At 40.3% G+C, this 20,097-nt stretch overlaps 1 protein-coding gene across 11 annotated transcripts in view; it reads right to left on the bottom strand.

The window, feature by feature from the left end:
- The window catches only part of adgrb1a (adhesion G protein-coupled receptor B1a), a 167,364-nt gene that overhangs the window by 53,673 nt on the left and 93,594 nt on the right, over window positions 1-20,097 (bottom strand). For all 11 annotated transcript variants that reach the window (XM_069143480.1, XM_069143485.1, XM_069143482.1 and 8 more), the window contains 4 exons: window positions 18,334-18,477; window positions 9,426-9,501; window positions 6,306-6,408; window positions 6,139-6,182 (listed from right to left, as the gene is read on the bottom strand). In XM_069143480.1, coding sequence (XP_068999581.1) covers window positions 6,139-6,182; window positions 6,306-6,408; window positions 9,426-9,501; window positions 18,334-18,477 — 367 coding nt within the window. The remainder of the gene's footprint in view (window positions 1-6,138; window positions 6,183-6,305; window positions 6,409-9,425; window positions 9,502-18,333; window positions 18,478-20,097) is intronic.

The following is a 20,097-nucleotide window of genomic DNA, read 5'->3' as shown; positions in this document are numbered from 1 at the left end:
GAATTAACGCCAAAAAGTTCAATCTTGGTCTCATCAGACCAGAGAATCGTATTTCTCATAGTCTGGGAGTCCTTCATGTGTTTTTTGGCAAACTCTATGCGGGCTTTCATATGCCTTGCACTGAGGAGAGGCTTCCGTCGGGCCACTCTGCCATAAAGCCCCGACTGGTGGAGGGCTGCAGTGATAGTTGACTTTGTGGAACTTTCTCCCATCTCCCTACTGCATCTCTGGAGCTCAGCCACAGTGATCTTTGGGTTCTTCTTTACCTCTCTCACCAAGGCTCTTCTCCCACGATTGCTCAGTTTGGCTGGACGGCCAGGTCTAGGAAGAGTTCTGGTCGTTCCAAATGTCTTCCATTTAAGGATTATGGAGGCCACTGTGCTCTTAGGAACCTTGAGTGCTGCAGAAATTATTTTGTAACCTTGGCCAGATCTGTGCCTTGCCACAATTCTGTCTCTGAGCTCCTTGGACAGTTCCTTCGACCTCATGGTTCTCATTTGCTCTGACATGCACTGTGAGCTGTAAGGTCTTATATAGACAGGTGTGTGCCTTTCCTAATCAAGTCCAATCAGTTTAATTAAACACAGCTGGACTCCAATGAAGAAGTAGAACCATCTCAAGGAGGATCAGAAGAAATGGACAGCATGTGAGTTAAATATGAGTGTCACAGCAAAGGGTCTGAATACTTATGACCATGTGATATTTCAGTTTTTCTTTTTTAACAAATTTGCACAAATTTCTTCATTTCTGTTTTTTTCTGTCAACATGGGGTGCTGAGTGTACATTAATGAGAAATAAAATGAACTTTTTTGATTTTAGCAAATGGCTGCAATGAAACAAAGAGTGAAAATGTAAAGGGGTCTGAATACTTTCCGTACCCACTGTAAGTGTCTGATTGCAGCATGTGTTGCTTTTTAAGCTTTTCCATGAAAGACGACCCAGCAGGACTCCACTGTTGAGAGAAAAACATTTTTAAAATGTTCCCTCGACTGTCAGTGTTCTAAAAAAAAGACATTAATACACTCATAACCCCCACAAAACAAATCCATGTATGCTATAAAACCTAATAAACAAGTTACCCAACAGGACATTAAAGTGAATTGTGCATATTATTATGAGAGTATCAGATGCTCTTACAGATTGCATTATCACCCTTCAGGGCAACTTTAGACTGACAGCAAATCACAATTAGCTTCTGTATTTATGGTGCATCAGGTAAGAAATACGGTAAACAAAACAAAGCGGTAATGTCAGAGTGAGTGAGACACTGCTGATGTTCTTATTATTGATTTCATTGAAGTGTGGTCCCTATGAAGGCCCAGGTAGTGTCACAGCTCTTATCAACATGACAAGGACGGCTCCTCAGATTCTATTTCTCTCCCAAATATTAGCTCATTAATCATTGCGCCTGTCCAAGATAGATTTTAATTTTGGATAGAACATATCTCCCCCCCAGCCCCAGCCCTCAACCCCATACCAAAACACCACCAGATTGGAGCCTTTGTCCTTGCTACGTTTCTGTCATCATCTCTTCTGCCATCTTATCTCTCATGCTCGTCAAATGTGGAGACATCTTGTGGTCAATGTTGTCAGAACGAAACTGTTTCAGACAATGTTTTCAACTGATATTAGAAAGAATGTAATCTATCAAAAAGAAGTTAGTATTCAAATAAAGACTTCAATAATATAGTAAAAATAGATCAATTCTCGATGATAATAAAGGGTGGATCAATTCTGGATGATAATAAAGGGTGAACAATGTCACATGTCACTTTTAATATCATATAACATTTCCACAGCAGCACACCACAACTAAACACTTTCAACTTTTCAATTCCGATCATTTCTGCTATAATGTTTTTGTAATCCGTGTTAACCTTCTGTCGGAGAGTGTCGCAGTGAGCTTGTGTGTTTCTTTAACATATACATTTCTATGTACATTACCACCAATTTATTAAGGAATTTCATAATGATGATAAAGTGATGAATTTACATCAACAGCAGTAAACTATAGAGAGATTTCCATTGAAATGCAGTGAAAACATTTTTGATAGTAGTAGATTAGGAGTTGGTTTGTTAAGATAAACAGCCGCTCACACTAATTCTCCAGTTGGTAGTCATTAAACCACTGAAGAAGATTATGCAATATCATAAAAATTGAAAGAACTGTGGAAAAGTTTGTAGAAAACATGATGAAACATATATATATATATATATATATATATATATATTTTTTTTTTTTTTATTTATTTATTTTTTTTTGATCTTATCTTTATCTGGATTACAGTCTCCTCATCGCTCATTTCTCTGATGATTCAGTGAATGTGGAAGTCAAGTGTTTTATGTATATTTAATCATTCATTTGCTAAATGTGTTTCCATTACACTTTGGCAAATTTTCCCCTACTGATATTATATTTTTCCATCTCAGCTAAGCAAACAAATATTTCTGCATTTCCAGTCAGTGCAAATTAAAAATGTGCCCAAACTGGTGGATGGCGATGCACCTACCAGCAATTTAAAACAGGAGCAGATGAGAACTGATTAATTAACTTGAAATGAGCAATAAAGGTTTTTTTTTTTACAGCCGATATCACTTATCGCCGGCATTGTCAATTATCCTAAAAGCTGCTTTTCAAATAGTGGCAGACAGTGAAATAAAACACGAATGGCACGCAGGCTGAGTTTAAACAAATAAAATAAAAAACAGACTGGAAGAGCAGCTCATACTATCATGACACACATGATAAATAATAAATATGTGTGTATTTAAGTGTTTAACCAAAGAGTTGGGATAAATTACCTCTCTATTTAAGAGCCTATTGGAAAATAATATCAAAAATACTGTCACATTAACCTTCTTTTAACCTGTTTTTTGTCTCCTTATTTTATTTTACTTTTGGCCAAGCCATTTTTGGTTTGGCATGTATAGACCTGCAGCAAAATATAGTGACACATATAAACTTCTTTTCATCCCCTGACTGAGGCGATGAATGGTCGGCTCCTCGTCTCTGTAACACGTGTACACACCTATCTAAATGCAAATGTCCAAACCTGCATTGCAATAAGGCCACAACATATTTCCCCATTCTCTCTCCGTCTCTCCTCCCCTCGTTCAGTGATCATGTTCCAATATGCTCACACTATTTTCTTGTCTTAAACAAATAGGGCACTTTAGAATAAAGAGCAATGAGAAGTGCTTTGAACGTGCCCAGAGAAGCAGTAAAATAAAACTCTTCAATCTGCATATTATTTTTTTTTTGTCCAACTTCTACGCTCACCTCTCCCTCTCTCCCTCTGTCCCTCTCTCTCTCTCAGTAGACTCTGTAGTGCTCTTTATCGTCCATGTTGATGTGTGCGTGGGCTGCGAGGGCGAGGAAAGCGGTGAGCGACACTTTTAATTTTCCACATGCTGCATCAGTGTCGTAGCAGTGATAGCGTTGGGTTAGCGTTGTCCCGGACGAGAGTCGCCGAGCTGTCCGGCGCACTCAGCACCCTTCACCAGGGAGCAGATCACTGACTTTGTCAGGATTAAAAGCGCTGTGGCCAGCCAAAGAACCTACAGTGGGAACATGGTGTCTTTAAAACCTCCACTTAGAGTACGAGGGAACTGCCTTAAGTGCTATCGACTGCGACACATGCGGGTTTGCCGGTGTTATTGCCATTGATACTGGAATGATTACAAATGGGATGTGGGAAACTCAGCTTTCAGCACCGCTTGCTAGGGTGATGCCGTCTGACTCGTTGCCTGCGGGTAGAATTCACCCGACAGGAGACATTTAAACAGATGATCTATTTTAATCCCCCCAAAAAACATGAAACACTGCTAATTTTTTATGCACTGTGTTTTACATGCTGCTATGTTTACTACAAATAATATGAAAGGACTGAATGAAACACAGAGTTTGTTATTGTTCTACCTTCACCAGTAGCTGATATATGCACTACACTCAATTGCATAATCACCATTTGCACTAGGTGCAATGGCACCATTGTTTAGCTGTATATACTGTATGTCTACTTATGTTTCATAAGTCTATTTATGTCTGTTTTTGTACGTTGAGAGAGAAGTAACAACCGCAGTCAAATTCCTTGCATTTATAAACATACCTGGCCAATAAAGCTGATTCTGATATAAAATGTGTAAGTTTGTCCTGAGAATGGAGCTGGAGAGTCCACGGCAGTCAGAGGGGTTTGTCTTCTGGGGAGTAAGAATGGGTTCAGAAATCGTCATGGCAGCCTGCCAGTAAGACTTTAATATTATCCAAGTAAGAGTTGAGCCTTTGATTTGATGATGACACTAAAGAAATGAGTGAGATTACCAAATTCATTAAGATGTATCCTCTGGGGAAGATTAATTTATATTTCACTCCAGTCTGGCCAGTTTCTTGCTTTAGACCGTGGTGTTGGAAACATTAGAGGGTCATGCCGAAATACTGCACTTCCGTAAAGTTAGACAATTTATGAAAGATAAATTAAATAAAATGCAGCATAGACTGTCTCGTGACATTGCGTTCCTAATAAAGCTATAGCTCCAAAAATGCATTTTTATACATTTTTCATAATACAAAGAATAAAATGTTGCATCAAAAATGGGATATTAGAATAGAACAGCTATTTTAGCATCAAAACCTATAATAATAATACACTGAGAACTATTTTATTGAATTAGTGTGAGGTGATTGCAGGGACACAGATCTCACTTCAAGCTGAACTCAAGTTGGTGCCCTTATCTTTACAAAGCTATTTATTGAGGCATTTATTTATTTCAATAGTACTTTATATTTATCTATATTTATCTAGCTGGCATATTTATTTGTATAAAGTTGAATGCAGGGAACTTCCATTGTTTCAACACACAAACTGAAGCCTAGACACGCGTGAATCACTTTCCCATGATGGTCAGTAACAGTGTTAAATGTCACCATGGCGACTCTCTCTCCGTCTCTCTGTACCTGGATAAAGCACTGCCAAAGTACTCGGCGTCTGTCTCACCGGCAGCACCTTCTCTTCTTCAGATCGCAGCTGCAAAGCCTCATTATATTCTGAATTGTGATTTCATTTCAGATGCTTAACAAGGTTTGCGGTGTTGCCAGAGTACCTCGCAGTCTTCCCACAGACATCACAAACAGCGTCGTTGGTGTTTTGAGACCTGAAAATAATCCACACTTGACTGCGTTTAGAGTTATTGATGTCACTACGCTGTGGCTCACACATACAGAGCTGGAGTTCACATCTGACCACGCAAAGAAGAAGTAGTCCCAATCAACCATGCGTTATTTACACTGATTCTGGTGATAGGATTAATACTTTACACTGCTGATGGTAAAATACACATTTACTCCAAATACCTGGTTTAAATATATATCTTTCAATTGTGAAAATTGATCGGAGAACAGAAACTTTTCTGTGTTACATGGAGCGGTTTTGCTGCTCTGTCTCAGCCCAGTTCATTTGTCACATTCTTCATTACAGCAGCTAATTACAGTTAAAGTTAATCTACTCCTTCTCAGGCACCAAAACCTCTCTGCTTCTTTTAGCAACTTTCTCACTATTCCCAGTCGTGTACGAGCACTTCAGATCAGCAAGTAAATGTATCTTAGAAGTTAGCAATGGTTTCTCTCTTCCTCTCCTTCTCTCTGGTTCAGTGCGTCTTAAGTTTAGTTATTTCTCCGCCTCCTTTAGTTATGGCAGGACAGTGCAGCTCTGCACCGTGAAAAACCCAATTTCTAGCTGTTGTAATTTGGCAGCAGCCCATGCGAGCAACGCCAGCACAGCTCCTGCACTCTCCTGGCAGCTGGGAAGCGAGACTGGGTGACTATCCCACTGAAGCATAGCCTCAGTAGTCGGTGCGAGCGGAGCCAGCTCCAACTCCCTCGGGTGGCTGGGTGACTGTCCGAAGGAGACACAGCCCAGAGCAGATGCCCACCATTCACCACCAACCAGTTTCACAGGCAGTGAGAGAGGAGAGATGGAAACCCTGTTGCAGCTTTACAGAAGAAATGTGATGTAATGGAACATTAAACTTTATCTGATCCATTCTATACCTCATTTCACAATATATGAATTATCTCCGAAAGTCAAACGCCCAGCACTAATAGATGTTCAGATAACAAATCTAAGATACAGTGGCTCTTACCTGTCGCTCTCGTCCCAAGATATGCAGGTCTGGTTGATGGTGCCCTGAGAGATGGAGGACAGTGAAAACTCTGTGGTTATCGTGAAAGAGTAACAGTTGCAGAACATATTTACACAATAGCTTCATATCTGGAATTGCTTTGAGAGGAAAGTGAATTTGACACTTACGTTGTACAGGTGAGAGAACTCGACCACAACCGGAGCGGAGAGGGAGGCGGGGCTGGGCTTGATGGTCACTGACAAAACCTTGGAGTTGAGGACGGTGTTGTTTCTATCGAAAAGAAAAAGAAAAACCAGTGTTGTGACACTTAATCACGATTAGGCTCTTTGCTCATTTCAGATTGATGCGATAGTCATTTGTCCGTCCAGTGCTGATGCCGTTCAAATAGAAAATGTACTCAAATGCACCAATTTGAGTGTTCACGGGCGTGTTCGTCTTAAAATGAGATGTCGTCAATTGACCAACAAAAACCTTGTCTTAAATGACTGGCAAAGTATTTTACAGTAAAGTACATTAGTCTGCTCATTCTGTGCATGAGATCTATCACCTCTGCAGAGAAGAGCTCTTTCCTACTACTTCACAAATCCACCATGATGATAATAATGATGGCATTCTGCCCAGGTGCAAGCACTCCTGGCTTTTAAAGTTCATGAAAGATGAAACTCTGATTGGTTAATTTCATGTTACGTCCATAGCACACCTGTGCTTAAATAACACACCTAAATAAAAACAACTTTTTGAACCCCTTCGTGCCTCACTTTTCACACAGATTGTCTGCCATTAAATTGTAAAAGTGGATTTGGATGCGCCTTAAATACACATCCGCCACACACTTTGAACCGTGTGCTTCGTCAGGCTGATGGAGATGTCCATTTGTAAGTATTTGATCATAAGTGAAAGCACTGGATAAATACAGATTTTGACCTGGTAACGGTGCATGATGAAACGTCATAAGAGTATATTGTCCAGTAACCAAGAAGCATGTTTCAAATTGGTGATGAATTCAGGAGCTCTCACTGGATACATTTTAAACTTTGACCTGCTGGGAATCACAACATTTTAAAATATCCATCAACTGAGGACCCTGAATGTCTGTCCCAATTTGTTTTGTTTATCCATCCAGCTGTTCCTTAAAGGATTTAAGTGATTGCCAAAATTGTTAGGGTTATATAGTCGAGATGCTAAATGTCTATACAAACTGTCACTGTAATCCATTCGGGTTTGACCACAGTGATGGTACATATGACTGATCACTGGTCTTTATGTATTACAATTAGCAGGGTCAAAAATATTGGAATATTGGTTTGAAGAATAATTTGATTGCAAGCAACGACATACACAGAAGACATAAAATAATGTAACAGGGCACACGTCCCATAATTGTAAGGAATGATTGACATTGCTGACATTGCCCTTGAGAAAGCATCGCATGAAGTCACTTCAAGTACTGACAGCGTGTGTCCAGTCTTCTTATCAATGAACTGTTATTGCTTCATCAGCAGTATAATATTTAACTTATCTCTGTCTCAGCTGGCTCAAATAGCTTGTCAGAATATTTGTGTTATTATCAACAGCAAACATACCAGCCTACCTGTTCACTAACACTAAGGATTTTGTTTTTAGCATCTAATTTTACATCAGATTCTCCCTGCCTGCTTAGCATGCATTGCAATTTCTGCTTTTCATAGGAACTATCAATCATGTGGAATGAGACAATCAAGAAAAAGTGAATTGCTACTGGTAGTACTGACACCAAAAGCTTCCAGGTGACCAAACATGTTCAACCGCCCATGCTCCATTTCCTGGTTCCTCAGATCATCCTCTACGCACAACCGCCCTCTCACCAGCCTAAAACACAATCAGTCAACCTAAACCTTTGTGTCGTCGAGTCTCTCGCCTCAAACTCATCTTCTTTTCCTTGAGACGAGCATCAGATTCAGAGTAGGAAAAGAGACACGAACAAAAAGAAGAGGAACGTAGAGGACAGCAGCAATCCAAATATTCAAGAACAAACATGTGGGAGGACTGCAGAGACTGTGGTCTGTGGTCTGCTTCAATTCTGGTTTTCATATGTTACCAGTTAATTATGTGCTTTTACCACATTATCATAATGGAGAGGGTCTTTCCCACTGTAACCACAGCCATAGATAACAGGCTGTTACTCAGAAGTATGCACACACACACACACACACACACACACACACACACACACACACAACTACAAAGAGCTACACGTATGCTGTTGTGCTAAATCCTAAATTAATCATCATGCTAGAAGTACCAAAAGCTTCCCCCAAGAAATGCTTTTACTAACGGAGATAAAAGACATACATGAGGCCACCCACTACTACTATACTGCTGTTTCTGCATTAAACCCTCGTGATCATTTGGCTGGAAACACTCACTGCAGCAGCTGATGTAAAACACCCTGACTGTACTGCAGAAATCCATAACATCACATCCAGCACAATGTCGTCATACATCCTGGAGTTCTTCTGTAGTCTGTGACTTCTTTGCAGGTATCTATGGCTGCGGAGTTGCATGTGATTGATCCACAGACTGTATATGAACGTGGTCTGAAAAATGAGGCCGATACGGAAGTGCCTTAAGCTGCAATACCACTGGTTCAACAAGTCTCATACAATTATCAGTCAATTAATTCATTACGTTTTCTGGCGGTTCATCTGAAAATAACCCCATCGTTAATTAGAACATAAACTTCAGAAAGCTGTGTTTTTGGGTGAGTGTCTGTTTGATTGGCAGGCCTGTGGTAACGGCTATCGGTGGGCGGGACGTAGTATCGTGGGGTTTCCAATCAGATCGAGTCACATCCGCAGCTCATTCCCCCCCAAATATGGTCACTACCGGCCTCGAACCGCTCGGGACAAGCAAAATGACAGCGACCAAATTCCGAATTTGAGGCTTCACAACGGCCGTTCACAAACCGATGGGTGACGTCACTGCTGTTTGCTGCTTGGTTTGATCTGTGGTGAATGACCCCACCAACCTGCCCAGTGTTTATTGTTTTTTATGCAGTTGGTTTCTCTCTACGCTCTCCCCTCACCCCAACCAGGGGAAGCAGATAACTGATTACCTCTGACCCTGGATCTGTTGGAGGTTTTCTTTTTGTTAAAACAGTGTTTTTCCTTCCAACTCTCACCCATGTCAGGTTTTGTTGTCAGGACTTTACTATGTTAAGTTCCCTGAGATGACTTATGTTGCGATTTGACACTATATATAACAATCTAATCTTCCAGATGCGGCTGTAAATCAGGCGGAAGTCTTACCTCTGCAGATTCAGAATGCTGCCCAGGTTTCTGTAGAGAACGATGCCGGTCACAAACGTGGAGGAGTCGTCCGAGTCTGTGTTGGGGGAACATACACAGGTGTAGATGCAGTGAGCAGGCGGGTCGGAGTCAGATGAGAAAAGAGCGCTCAGATTAGTATTCACAGAAACTGAATGGTTGCGTCTCTGTTCTGCTACAGCGGAGAATGCAGGTCAGACAGGCTGCCTCCACTCCTCCAGTCCCCAAGAGCTCTTTACACTGGAGCTGCCCTACATGACTAGTCAGCTATAAACACTGTCTCTTACACTGCTTTATAGTCACACAAACAGACCCCCCCCCACACCCACACACACACACACACACACACACACACACACACACACACACACAACTCCACGAGGTTCATTCGGGCCCATGCTGTCATTAACAAAGACAGATCTGAAAAGTCAAAAGCAAAGCTAGCTTTTTTATATCAAAACATTAAAAGCACAAGCACACACACACACTAGTACACAAAGCACAGTCCGTTATTCTTTTTTTTATCTGATATGATTGCTCATTTCCATGGTAGCAGATAGGAGCAGCACGGCCTGACGCTGAACCTCACTGGAAAAATCAATGTGTGGCTTAGTTTCACTCCAGCAGTAAAGAAACTCCAACAACAACTGCAGAAATATGTTCACTCTCATCAACAACACGCACAACTATTACTTCTAAATTCTTAAGATTGCATTTAAGCACAAGCATGATTAAAAAACGACCAGTTAGTATAATTATTTTCATAGTTAGAAGGTTTTTTGGGGTTTAAGTGGAAGTTCTTTAAAGGTCAATTGAGAGATTTTTTTATTTCAACCAATACAAGTTTGAGCAGTGACCAAAAGAGAGGCTTATTAGACCACCACTAAGGTTTCAAATGTGTAAGGTGAGAAACTCCCCTGACAGCTTGTTCAGAAGTGTCTCAGACATATATCGATTTGGTATGACCAGTTCCTTCATAGACTTCACAAGTATGCGACTCCAAAGAAACATATTTATCTACAAATCAGTTGTGTGTTCAGGAGTTTACTCATCTATTGGCACCTCTTTTCATGCAATGCAGTTAGGAGTATATCCCTTATGCCGCATATCAGTGCTGCACTGGGACAAAACAGTTCAGTCTTGAACAGCAGTGATGCCTTATTTTTATTTGTATATAATATGCATTTTAATTAAAAAATATATATATATTTTTTACAAGCTCTATTTTTATTCTGTCATTTTTATTGCCTTTACTGTGTATCTTTCCATGCTGCTGTAGCAAAATAATTCCCCTGGCAGGATCAATAAAATCTATCTATCTATCTATCTATCTATCTATCTATCTATCTATCTATCTATCTATCTATCTATCTATCTATCTATCTATCTATCTATCTATCTATCTATCTATCTATCTATCTATCTATCTATCTATCTATCTATCTATCTATCTATCTATCTATCTATCTATCTATCTATCTATCTATCTATTATAAGAATGTAATCCCAACAATACTCTGCTTAAATCCCACATGTATGACCTGATAGGGGCAGAGAGCAAAGTTTGAATGGCTACACTGTCAAAAATGCAACAGAGGAGCAACTTCAGCATTCATGTACAGCACAACCAAATGTAAACTTCCTGTGAACACGACATCGTGCTTTTTGAAGTAAAGGCTGGAGAGGATGGTCAACTTGGTATCTCAGTCTCAGGTCTCTTGGTGCTCTCACATGGTGGTCTCTTACATGGTAGTACTGACAGTGGGACATCTCTTGGCTGATACTGATCTGTGCATCTCTCCATGTGGCTGCATCTCTCTGCGGGTGAGCTCCCTCTTTTTCCTGATAAAGGACAATAGAGCGCTACCAGCATGGGAAGAAATTTGTCTAAACTTTCCTGCACAGACGGGCAGAGGGAAGTCTTCTCTGGCAACGGTGTCAAAAGCCCCCCCAAAAAAGAAACCCAAACAACAAAAACAAAACACATCTCCATCTGCCGGGCCATCTGAAGACATCCAGCTCTTCTGCTCCAGCACACTACGCGGCAGCCTGAGAGCACACAGCAGCGCGCCACGCAGCAGGCAGAGGTTGTAGCTCCCAGGCAACAGCTGAGCTCCCATGGGCATCGGGGGGGAACCGAGCAAGACGTGTGCGTGTGTAAGCGGGATGGCGTATTTATGTGTCCTGCTCAGGCACTCTTTGGCGGGCTGATCCAATATGCTCAGCCAGATTGTCTGTGCACAACAACAGATAGCCTGGAAGGAATTTACCCAGTGATTTAATGAGTTATGTCTGTGAGAACTGAAACAGTTCATAGCCAAGTATCTGTCCGTAAATATTTGCTTATTTGATGCATGTGCAGAATATTTGTTTGCATATGTTGGGAGTGTGAATATGCTCATGCATGTAGTCATGTATAATCCTCTTCAAGCATGACCTCAAACATGAAGTGACGCAAAACCTTCATGAATAAAGAAAAACAACTCTGAAACACAAAATGTCTCAGTTTACATTTGGCTTCGACATCATTGCTCTGCTCAAACCTGAGTTTGTAAGGAGAGTTTGAGAGCCATGTGGAGGGCTGTTCAGAACCAGTAGTGGTGAGAGGAAGTGGACTAGAAAACCCTTTAACTGCGAGTGTGCGCTTGTGCTTACCTAATATATTCCATTACCTCTTAACAGAAGCACACATGCCAAGAACGGAGTAAACATCATACAAATTTAACTTCCGTCTTGCTAGTGTCGGAGACATATGAACATGAGTTTTCGCTGTATTTTCCTCACATTGCTTTTTAATGAAGGTTTCTGAACATCAACATAATGTGAGGTGAAGCTAAAACAAAAACAAAGGTAAATACCTCCAAATTCAAAGGCATATCTTTTCTGATTCACATGATAAAACAATATTTGGGTGAGCTAGGTGTCTGTCTCCTGCCTGATTGTACAGAATGCAAAGTGTGTCCAACAGTTCCCCTCTAATACTGAGAATCCTCCTCTGCTGTGAGTGTGACTTCATGTGGAGGGAATCTGCAGTGAACAGCGCATGGTGAGAAACTTCATGTTGTGGACGTCCTTAATGTGACAATTGACCCTCTGGGGTCTCTCTGTTGACACCTGGTCATCTGAGGCCGTGGACTACAAATGTGAAGACACCAAACATACCTGCATAGCTTTATTGTTACATAGCCTTCAATTTATTTTTTACTCTTTAGCTATTTATAAAATCACATGACAGCACACATATTCAATCACTTATTTTTTCCTACAGTATTGCGATTATTACTTTTTTTTGTATAGTAAAAAAAATTAAAATGAGGGTTGAGGATACTTTTTAACATTTTCTTAAAAATGTTATCTTACATTTAAGTGTAACCAAGTACCATCAGTTTAAGGTAAAAGTTGAGGTTGGAGTCATTTTAAAGTGAGATTATGTCATTTCTGAATTAAGAAATAACAAAATCGCCATCTTAAAAATGTAATGTTTAATTTTAAATGGAAGACATGCAGCATTGTTTAGTTCAGTACAGACAGAGGATTTGCTGCCGCTGCCTTAGTTGGTTAAACAGTAGCTTATGTTAGCTATCTGGATTTTTAGGACTGTCATTGGTACACTGCAGTTACACAGTGGAAATGTTCAGCCATGGCATTGACTGCTTATTTTGATGACCTGCGCCTTACTCAATAATTTTCTAATTCAATTCTCTGACTTTTGTATTTATTTTAGTGCTTAGTAGAGATACAGTCAATATGGAGGTTTTTTTTTTTTTTTTTTTTTTTTTTTTTTTTAACATACATGTTGATGTGGACAATAACAGCCTCAGCACTGCATTTACTTTAATATTAGTGTCAATTGTCTTTTCTCAACATGTTAATAAACTCTCTGTCATTATCACACCCTCGATCTTGTCCTGACATATGGCATAGAAACTAATAACCTACTAGTATTTCCTCAAAACTCTCTTTTGTCTGACTATTTCTAAGAGCATTTGAATTTACAATATGGACTACAAATCATTTATGAAAAAAAAAAAAAATCTATTACAGTAGATGTCTATCTGTTAATGCTGTAACCAAGTTTAAAAAAGGGATTCCTTTATATTCTACTTCAATGACATGTGCCGACACAATGGAGGGCAGCTACCTCAACTTGATCCCCACACAAGTGGGGATCATCTTGTTGATAACGCTGCAGCCTCAATGAGTACGACACTCAACAATGTTGCCCCTCACAAAAAGACAGTAATGAATCAGAGGAGGCCGTCCTCTTGGTACGGTTTGCAAATACGCTTTTTAAAGCACTCAATGCGAAAGCTGGAAAGGAAGCGATGTTTTCACCAAGCCAGGAAGGATAGCCGGTCTGTTTTTTGCACGCTGAGAGAGAGAAGCTACAAGCGCAGTCAAATTCCTTGTATGTGTAAAACATACCTGGCCAATAAAGCTGATTCTGATTCTGACCATCCAATGACATACCAGAAAGTCCATCGTAATGCCAGAACTGAATAGTATTCATCTCTAATAGAGGAAAACAAGAGCAACTCCAGGTTTCTTTTCAGCTCTGTTCAGCCTTGTATTCCTTTAGCTCTCAATAGCAATGACTTCCATGCTTATCAAATCGCTACTATTGCGGAAACACTTGGGCACAACCCTCCTACTGGAGCTTTCCTACTATATCAAATTGAGGTTTTTTTTCCACCCAGCTGTCACTCATTGGGGATTGTTCAAGTGTTGGATTCATCTCTGTAATGTTGTAAGGATGTTATTTTGTCAAGTCAATTGAAATAACCTGCATTGTGATTTGGTAACTAAATTATACACTATATGTCTTATAGTATATGAAAAACACCACATAGCATAGCATAGCATAGCATAGAACACAACACCACACCACCATACCAAGACACCATAGTTAGAGCTTAGCCTATTCTTTTAACTATTTTTTTTTGGTAAAAAAATTAAACGTCTGAAAATTGAAATGTAAAACTTCTTTCACATCTCAGCAAATCCCTTTGCAGCAAATGCTTTTGTACTGCAGAGAAATGAACTTTTATTATGATTAAAAAAAAATGCATTAGTTTGTATTTACATAATATGTAGTAAATAAGTGAATCTGTGAACTTGTAGAGTTTCACTTCATATGGAAATTAAAGGAAAGCAATGGCCTCCTAAAAACAACATCCAATAATCTATGACTGTAGCATGCATTTAAAAACCACGTGTGTGCACGACACCACTACGGTTCTTTAAGTTGACTTTAGGTTTCTTCAGTAATGAATGTTAAACTGTAATTTCCCAGAGTTGCCTCATAGGGAATTAAATAAACCTAAAAGTTTGCTTTTTTTCTTTTGTCATAAGTTATTTAAATAATTTTAATATTTAAACTAACTACATATAGATCCAACTAAGCAATAATGTATTTATCCTCATTGTCAGGAGTCCAGTTTTTTCCTCCGTTTTGCCCCCGATCACCTCTCCTCCTGTGTCCCCTGTCTTTGTCTGTGGCCACGCCCCTCACCTCCCGTGGCCACGCCCCTCACCGGTCCCAGCAGATGCAGCCACTCACCCCTGATCACCACCTGCAGGTGTGCTGCATCTCCCTGATCACCTCCCCAGACTATATGTAACCTGCCCCTGCACAACTCTGCTGGTCGGTTCATTTTTGTTTAGTCACCCGTCCGTCCTCCGTCTGCTCTCCGTCAGCTCTCCGTCGGTCCTGTTCCCGTTCCTCCGGTCTCTGTGCCTCCTGCGGATATTCCCTGTCAAAGTCACCAGTCGGTGGAGTCGCCCTCCCGGCTCGGAGGATTGTTGACGCCGTCCCTTCCGCTGGTCTGCCGGCTGCCCTGTCAGCCGTGTCCCCCTGGAGCTGTCGGTCGAGTTGCCCTCCCGACTGGACGCAAGTGGACACGATCGGTGCCACCTTTTGGTTTGTTGTTTTTTGTTTGTTTTTTACAATAAAGACTGTACTTTGGAACTTATACCTCGAGTCTGTGAGCTTGCATTTGGGTCCTGGAAAAACACCCGCCACATAACACTCATATACTAAATTGGATGCATTTGTTGTTTGTCTCCCAGTGAGTTTAATTGTAAGTGATTGTTGTTCTGTTTGTACAATTCAAAGAGGAGGTAATTCCAATTCTGCCTGTAGCCTCCAGCGCTGTTCCATTTCATATTCAAAAAACACATTTCTCTCTCTTCTTTTGTTGGCTACAGAGCATGCAATTTGTATTTTTTTCTTTTTAAGGACATCAAAAAACAGCTCGTTCCAGAACATTTCAAGAGACGTGAGAAGGCACTAATAAGTCAACGTAACCAAGGCATCAGAGAGCCATTTTAATCCGTGTAAGCAAGTCCAAGCTGTGTGCATAAACAGGGCTGGCTTGCTGGTGTGACATTGCCATAGTGGAGACACTTCTCCCAGCTGGGGAGGAAATTGTCACTAATTGCTCCTGATTGGCTCCTGTTGACTCCTGATTAGGAGTGACAGCCTCATTAGCATGCTAGCAGTACAAGGCTGTCTTTAGTGGTCGAAAAACATCCCGGCTGACAAATAACTCTCCCGCCACTGACAAGTGTGTGCCTACCACCTGCCTGCAGACAAGGGTCGAGCTCAGCTGGTTGTGTCAGCAGTAACTGTGAGAAGGACGAAGGTCATGAATCCTCGGTCCAGTATCACAGCTGAAGACATTTTACTCAGATCCACAAGGAGAAGAGAGAAGTGCCCAGTATTATAACTTTTCCTAAAAAGACACTCAACTAAATCTCGACACTTCATCTCCAGTGCCGAAATTTAAGTTTCAGTTTTCATAGTTTTGAGTTATAGTCTTGAACTTTCTGCCAACACTATTTCTCCAACACTCTTGGGGAGTTTTGAAGGTGAATAAAATTGTGATTGCAGCACTGAAAACCATGAAAAAATAAGTAAATTCAAAGTGCAACATAAGCAGATTGATGTGATGTCAGCACTAATTGTACCAGTGTTGTGATGGAGAGAAAGCCTGAAGGACCCTGAATGTACCCATTCATCTACATTTCGAGCCTCACCTATGGTCATGAGCTACAAGGAGAGACCCAAATGTGACTGTCGACATAAATGGCACGTGGCTGAAATGAGTTCCTTTCACAGGGTGGCTGGGCTCATCCTTGGCATCTAATAAGGGTGCTGTTTACACCCTTTCCTGTGTATGTCCACGTTGTGAGAAGCCCAGTCTCCCCATACTTTGGCAAGATTATGCAGTGTATTACTTTTTGGCTTGTGGAATATGTTGGGATTTCCCCAGGAGGAGCTGAGGGATGAAACTGGAGAGAAAAACCTCTGCGCTAACTTGCATAGTGTTGCCACAGCTTCTGCCTGGATAAACAGTGTTTCTATCTCAAAACCTGAGCATCATAATAAGTGCATGGCTAGATACGTCAATATGCATTTGAGAAAGCGTGCTGACGTTTTGAAGAAGGAAATACATTTTTGCAGCACACATGTACAGTCAGTATACTCCACAGATAGAGAACTCTACTAGTTTGTTAACCCTTTCCACCCTGAAGGTTCCTGTACAGGGAACCGGGACTGTTTTTAGAAGGTTGCTGAATGTGACATATTTAATGAAGAAGCCTCCTTTTATGTCTAAACTGGATAAACCATTTTTGTGCAATATTTCTATATATTATATTTCTATTGGTAGAGATGGAGGAGATAACTTCTAGAAACATGTTCGACATCAGTGTTATACTGACCCATTGTAATACGTCTGTTATTTACTCTCTAATTCACTGCTTTGATGAAACAGTTTTGAACGTTTTTTTTCGAATGTCACTCTGGCCTGAGTATCGCAACAGAGAGACTTATTGTATGTTAAACTGTTCAGTGTCTTTTGTCCATGGAGCTCCAGGTTGTTCAGTTTGGCCTCACAGTTTTGCAGCTGTTACCGACTGAAGTTAGCAGTTTTTTTAAATGTGGAAATAAATAAATATATATATATATATATATATATATATGTATATATATACCTTAAGTGGTGAAAAAAAAAAACTTCATTTAAGGTCTTTTTCCTAAACGTTCGGTGACATCTCATAATGCAGCTCAGTAGATGACGTTTGCTCAGTTGTACAGGAGATAGTTTCATCCTTGGGACATTGTAGGTTCAGAGGTTACAACTTCAAAAACTCCTTCGTCTGTGAAAGGCATGATGGAAATCTCCATTTCTAAGAAATACCGTTGATTAATTATTCAATAATTTAGTCTACAATGTAGACAATACTTAAAAATTCCTATCAGACAAACAGAACCTAGACACCAAAATAAATTAATTTCATCTGATCAAGCTAAAGGTATTCAATTCGAAAAAAAATGAGTAAACCTAAAGGAAGGCAGCAATAAACACATATGACGTTTCTTGTGTGCTTGCTCTGTCCCAAAGTGTTATATAACTCTCTTTGTCTGTGAGCCACAAATAAGTATGTAAATCAAATCAAAGTGTTAAGGCAGATGGTTCTCTATTAACATTTCATGAAATTTACTCTGGCTTTATTGAAGACAACGCGCCTTTTTGTTGTACAGCTGTTGAACAGCGGGTGATGTAAAATGATTTTGTTATTCTCCTGCATGTTTTATTTGCAACATTAAATACAAGCATCTCTGCATGCATTTGTCTGAGCAGGGTGCTTTGTTTTGCAGATTAATGGCAGTAAACACTGTTATAAGTCAACTGTTGTTCCCTTTTCCTGCTTTTTGTCTTCACGACCTTTAATGACACGCGCACACACACACACACACACACACACACACACACACACAGTCAAACACATGCATTTCTAAATTCTCAATCAGAAGGCAGGCAGGCCTGATGTAATCAGTATTTGGGGAATGTGTTTCGAAGATCACAGTTCCTGCAGCTCTCACCTGGCTTGCCAGTCGACAGGATGTTCTTGGGGATCGTGACTCTGTCCTCTGAGTTGCGGGCCCAGTCCACCATGCCCCTCCAGCCCTTCATGGGGAAGCTGATGTCTGCGTGACCCACCACCGGACGCTTGTGGATGCTCAGAACTGTAACAGAAATGGTGACGGGTGAAAATCTTGAACACATTACTCTTAATATTATTTAATGTTATGGACTTTGCATGTTAAATGTTGCTATTCTACTCGGCTACTTCTGTCCACTCTGCTGCAGGCTGCATACGACGGATGTTACACGGCATTCCATCCCGGAAGACAATTTACTGCAGTAAATTGTTAGAACTGTGTTGGTAAAAAGGTGATGTCTCTGTGTGTCATGTGGAATTCAATAACACTCATGAGGTGCGGTCATAGAAGTTCTTTCTTGCCAAAATGTTTGTTTTTGTTTCCAGGCCTCTGTCAATCAAATCTGACCAAATCATTGAGAAACACTTTTGATTGGAGGTTTTCAGCAAGTTTTAAGATGTAGTTAATAAGTGTTTGAATTTGGGACAGGAGAGAAATTTGTCAGTTCGTCAAACTAAATTTCCTGACTGGTCCTGTGATCCTGTACACTGTATATCTACGTGTTTTTATGGAACATACACCAATCAGTGGTCAGTAAAACCACTACCAGATAAAACATCATTTATAATATAACACCCCAGATCCAGTCAAAAGGATCATAATGTTCAGTGGTTATTCAAGCTGATTGAGAAAGGTGTTGACGTATTTAAATGGTCCTTTTGGAGACTCTAATTTCTGGTGCTGTTGAACTGTACTGGGTTATATTCGGATATGCTCCTAATATTTTATCAACACATCGTCTTTCTTTCTTTCTTTTCATACAACTTGACTACATGTAAAAGTTTGGAGGAAGAAACTGTGATTTAACAAGCTGTTGGCAGGAGACAGAGCATTCTTTACATGGCTTTGCTCGTGTTTAAGGTGTGGGAGGGGGGAGGAGGTCAGCCCTCCCCAGGGATGTGTGTGCTGCTGGTGTGGGCGGTTATTTGGCTGCAGATGGCGAGGTGGCATCGCTACAAACGGGACCTTTCATCTGGCCTCAGTTCTTACAAACTCCTTCTTGACTCAACTCAAACTGTGCCTCGTTGTTATCTGGAGGTCACGGAGAGCAGCAGCGCCTCTGTGATGACTACACTATATTGTTTTTCCACTGTTTGAAAAAAGTATAGTGTTTACAGTCACTGGGCAACAGAAGAAGGTATAACATCTCCAGAGACACATCTAAAGACCTGCTGGCCAGCACCATGGGTTGGTCTCTTCATTGAAAAACTGAAGAACAGAAATAGAATGCTATAGAAGGAGAGATTTCGCTGTGCTGTGATACAATGATATTGACCATTAGGGGAAACAGTTGGAAAGAAAGAACAATTCCCAGAACTAATCCTGAGTCCAAACTTTGGCACCACTGGCAGCAGGCCACATTCACCTACACTTGTTACAGATCTGTAGTCTGTATACATGCAAATTATTATTATTGTTGTTATTATTATTATTAATGAGAGTCCAATGGGATAATTAATACCAACCATAGAAGCTACCACCACTATTTAGAGGTTTTCTGTATTTCTAACTTAATAATTACAGTTGGAACTATTTGTAACTATAAAATAATTGAATTGTAATATAAATACAGTTATGCTAAACAAATTAATAGAAATAGTATTTTAAAATTTTAAAATGTTGGTTATTAACAGTGAATTAAAA

This window comes from Embiotoca jacksoni, unplaced genomic scaffold (genome assembly GCF_022577435.1).
Source record: "Embiotoca jacksoni isolate LCO1_2020_lvr unplaced genomic scaffold, fEmbJac1.0.p SCAF_11, whole genome shotgun sequence".
In the NCBI taxonomy this organism is placed as follows: domain Eukaryota; kingdom Metazoa; phylum Chordata; class Actinopteri; family Embiotocidae; genus Embiotoca; species Embiotoca jacksoni.
Note: the sequence above shows the minus strand (reverse complement) of the source record. Positions and strands in the feature narration are given on the sequence as shown.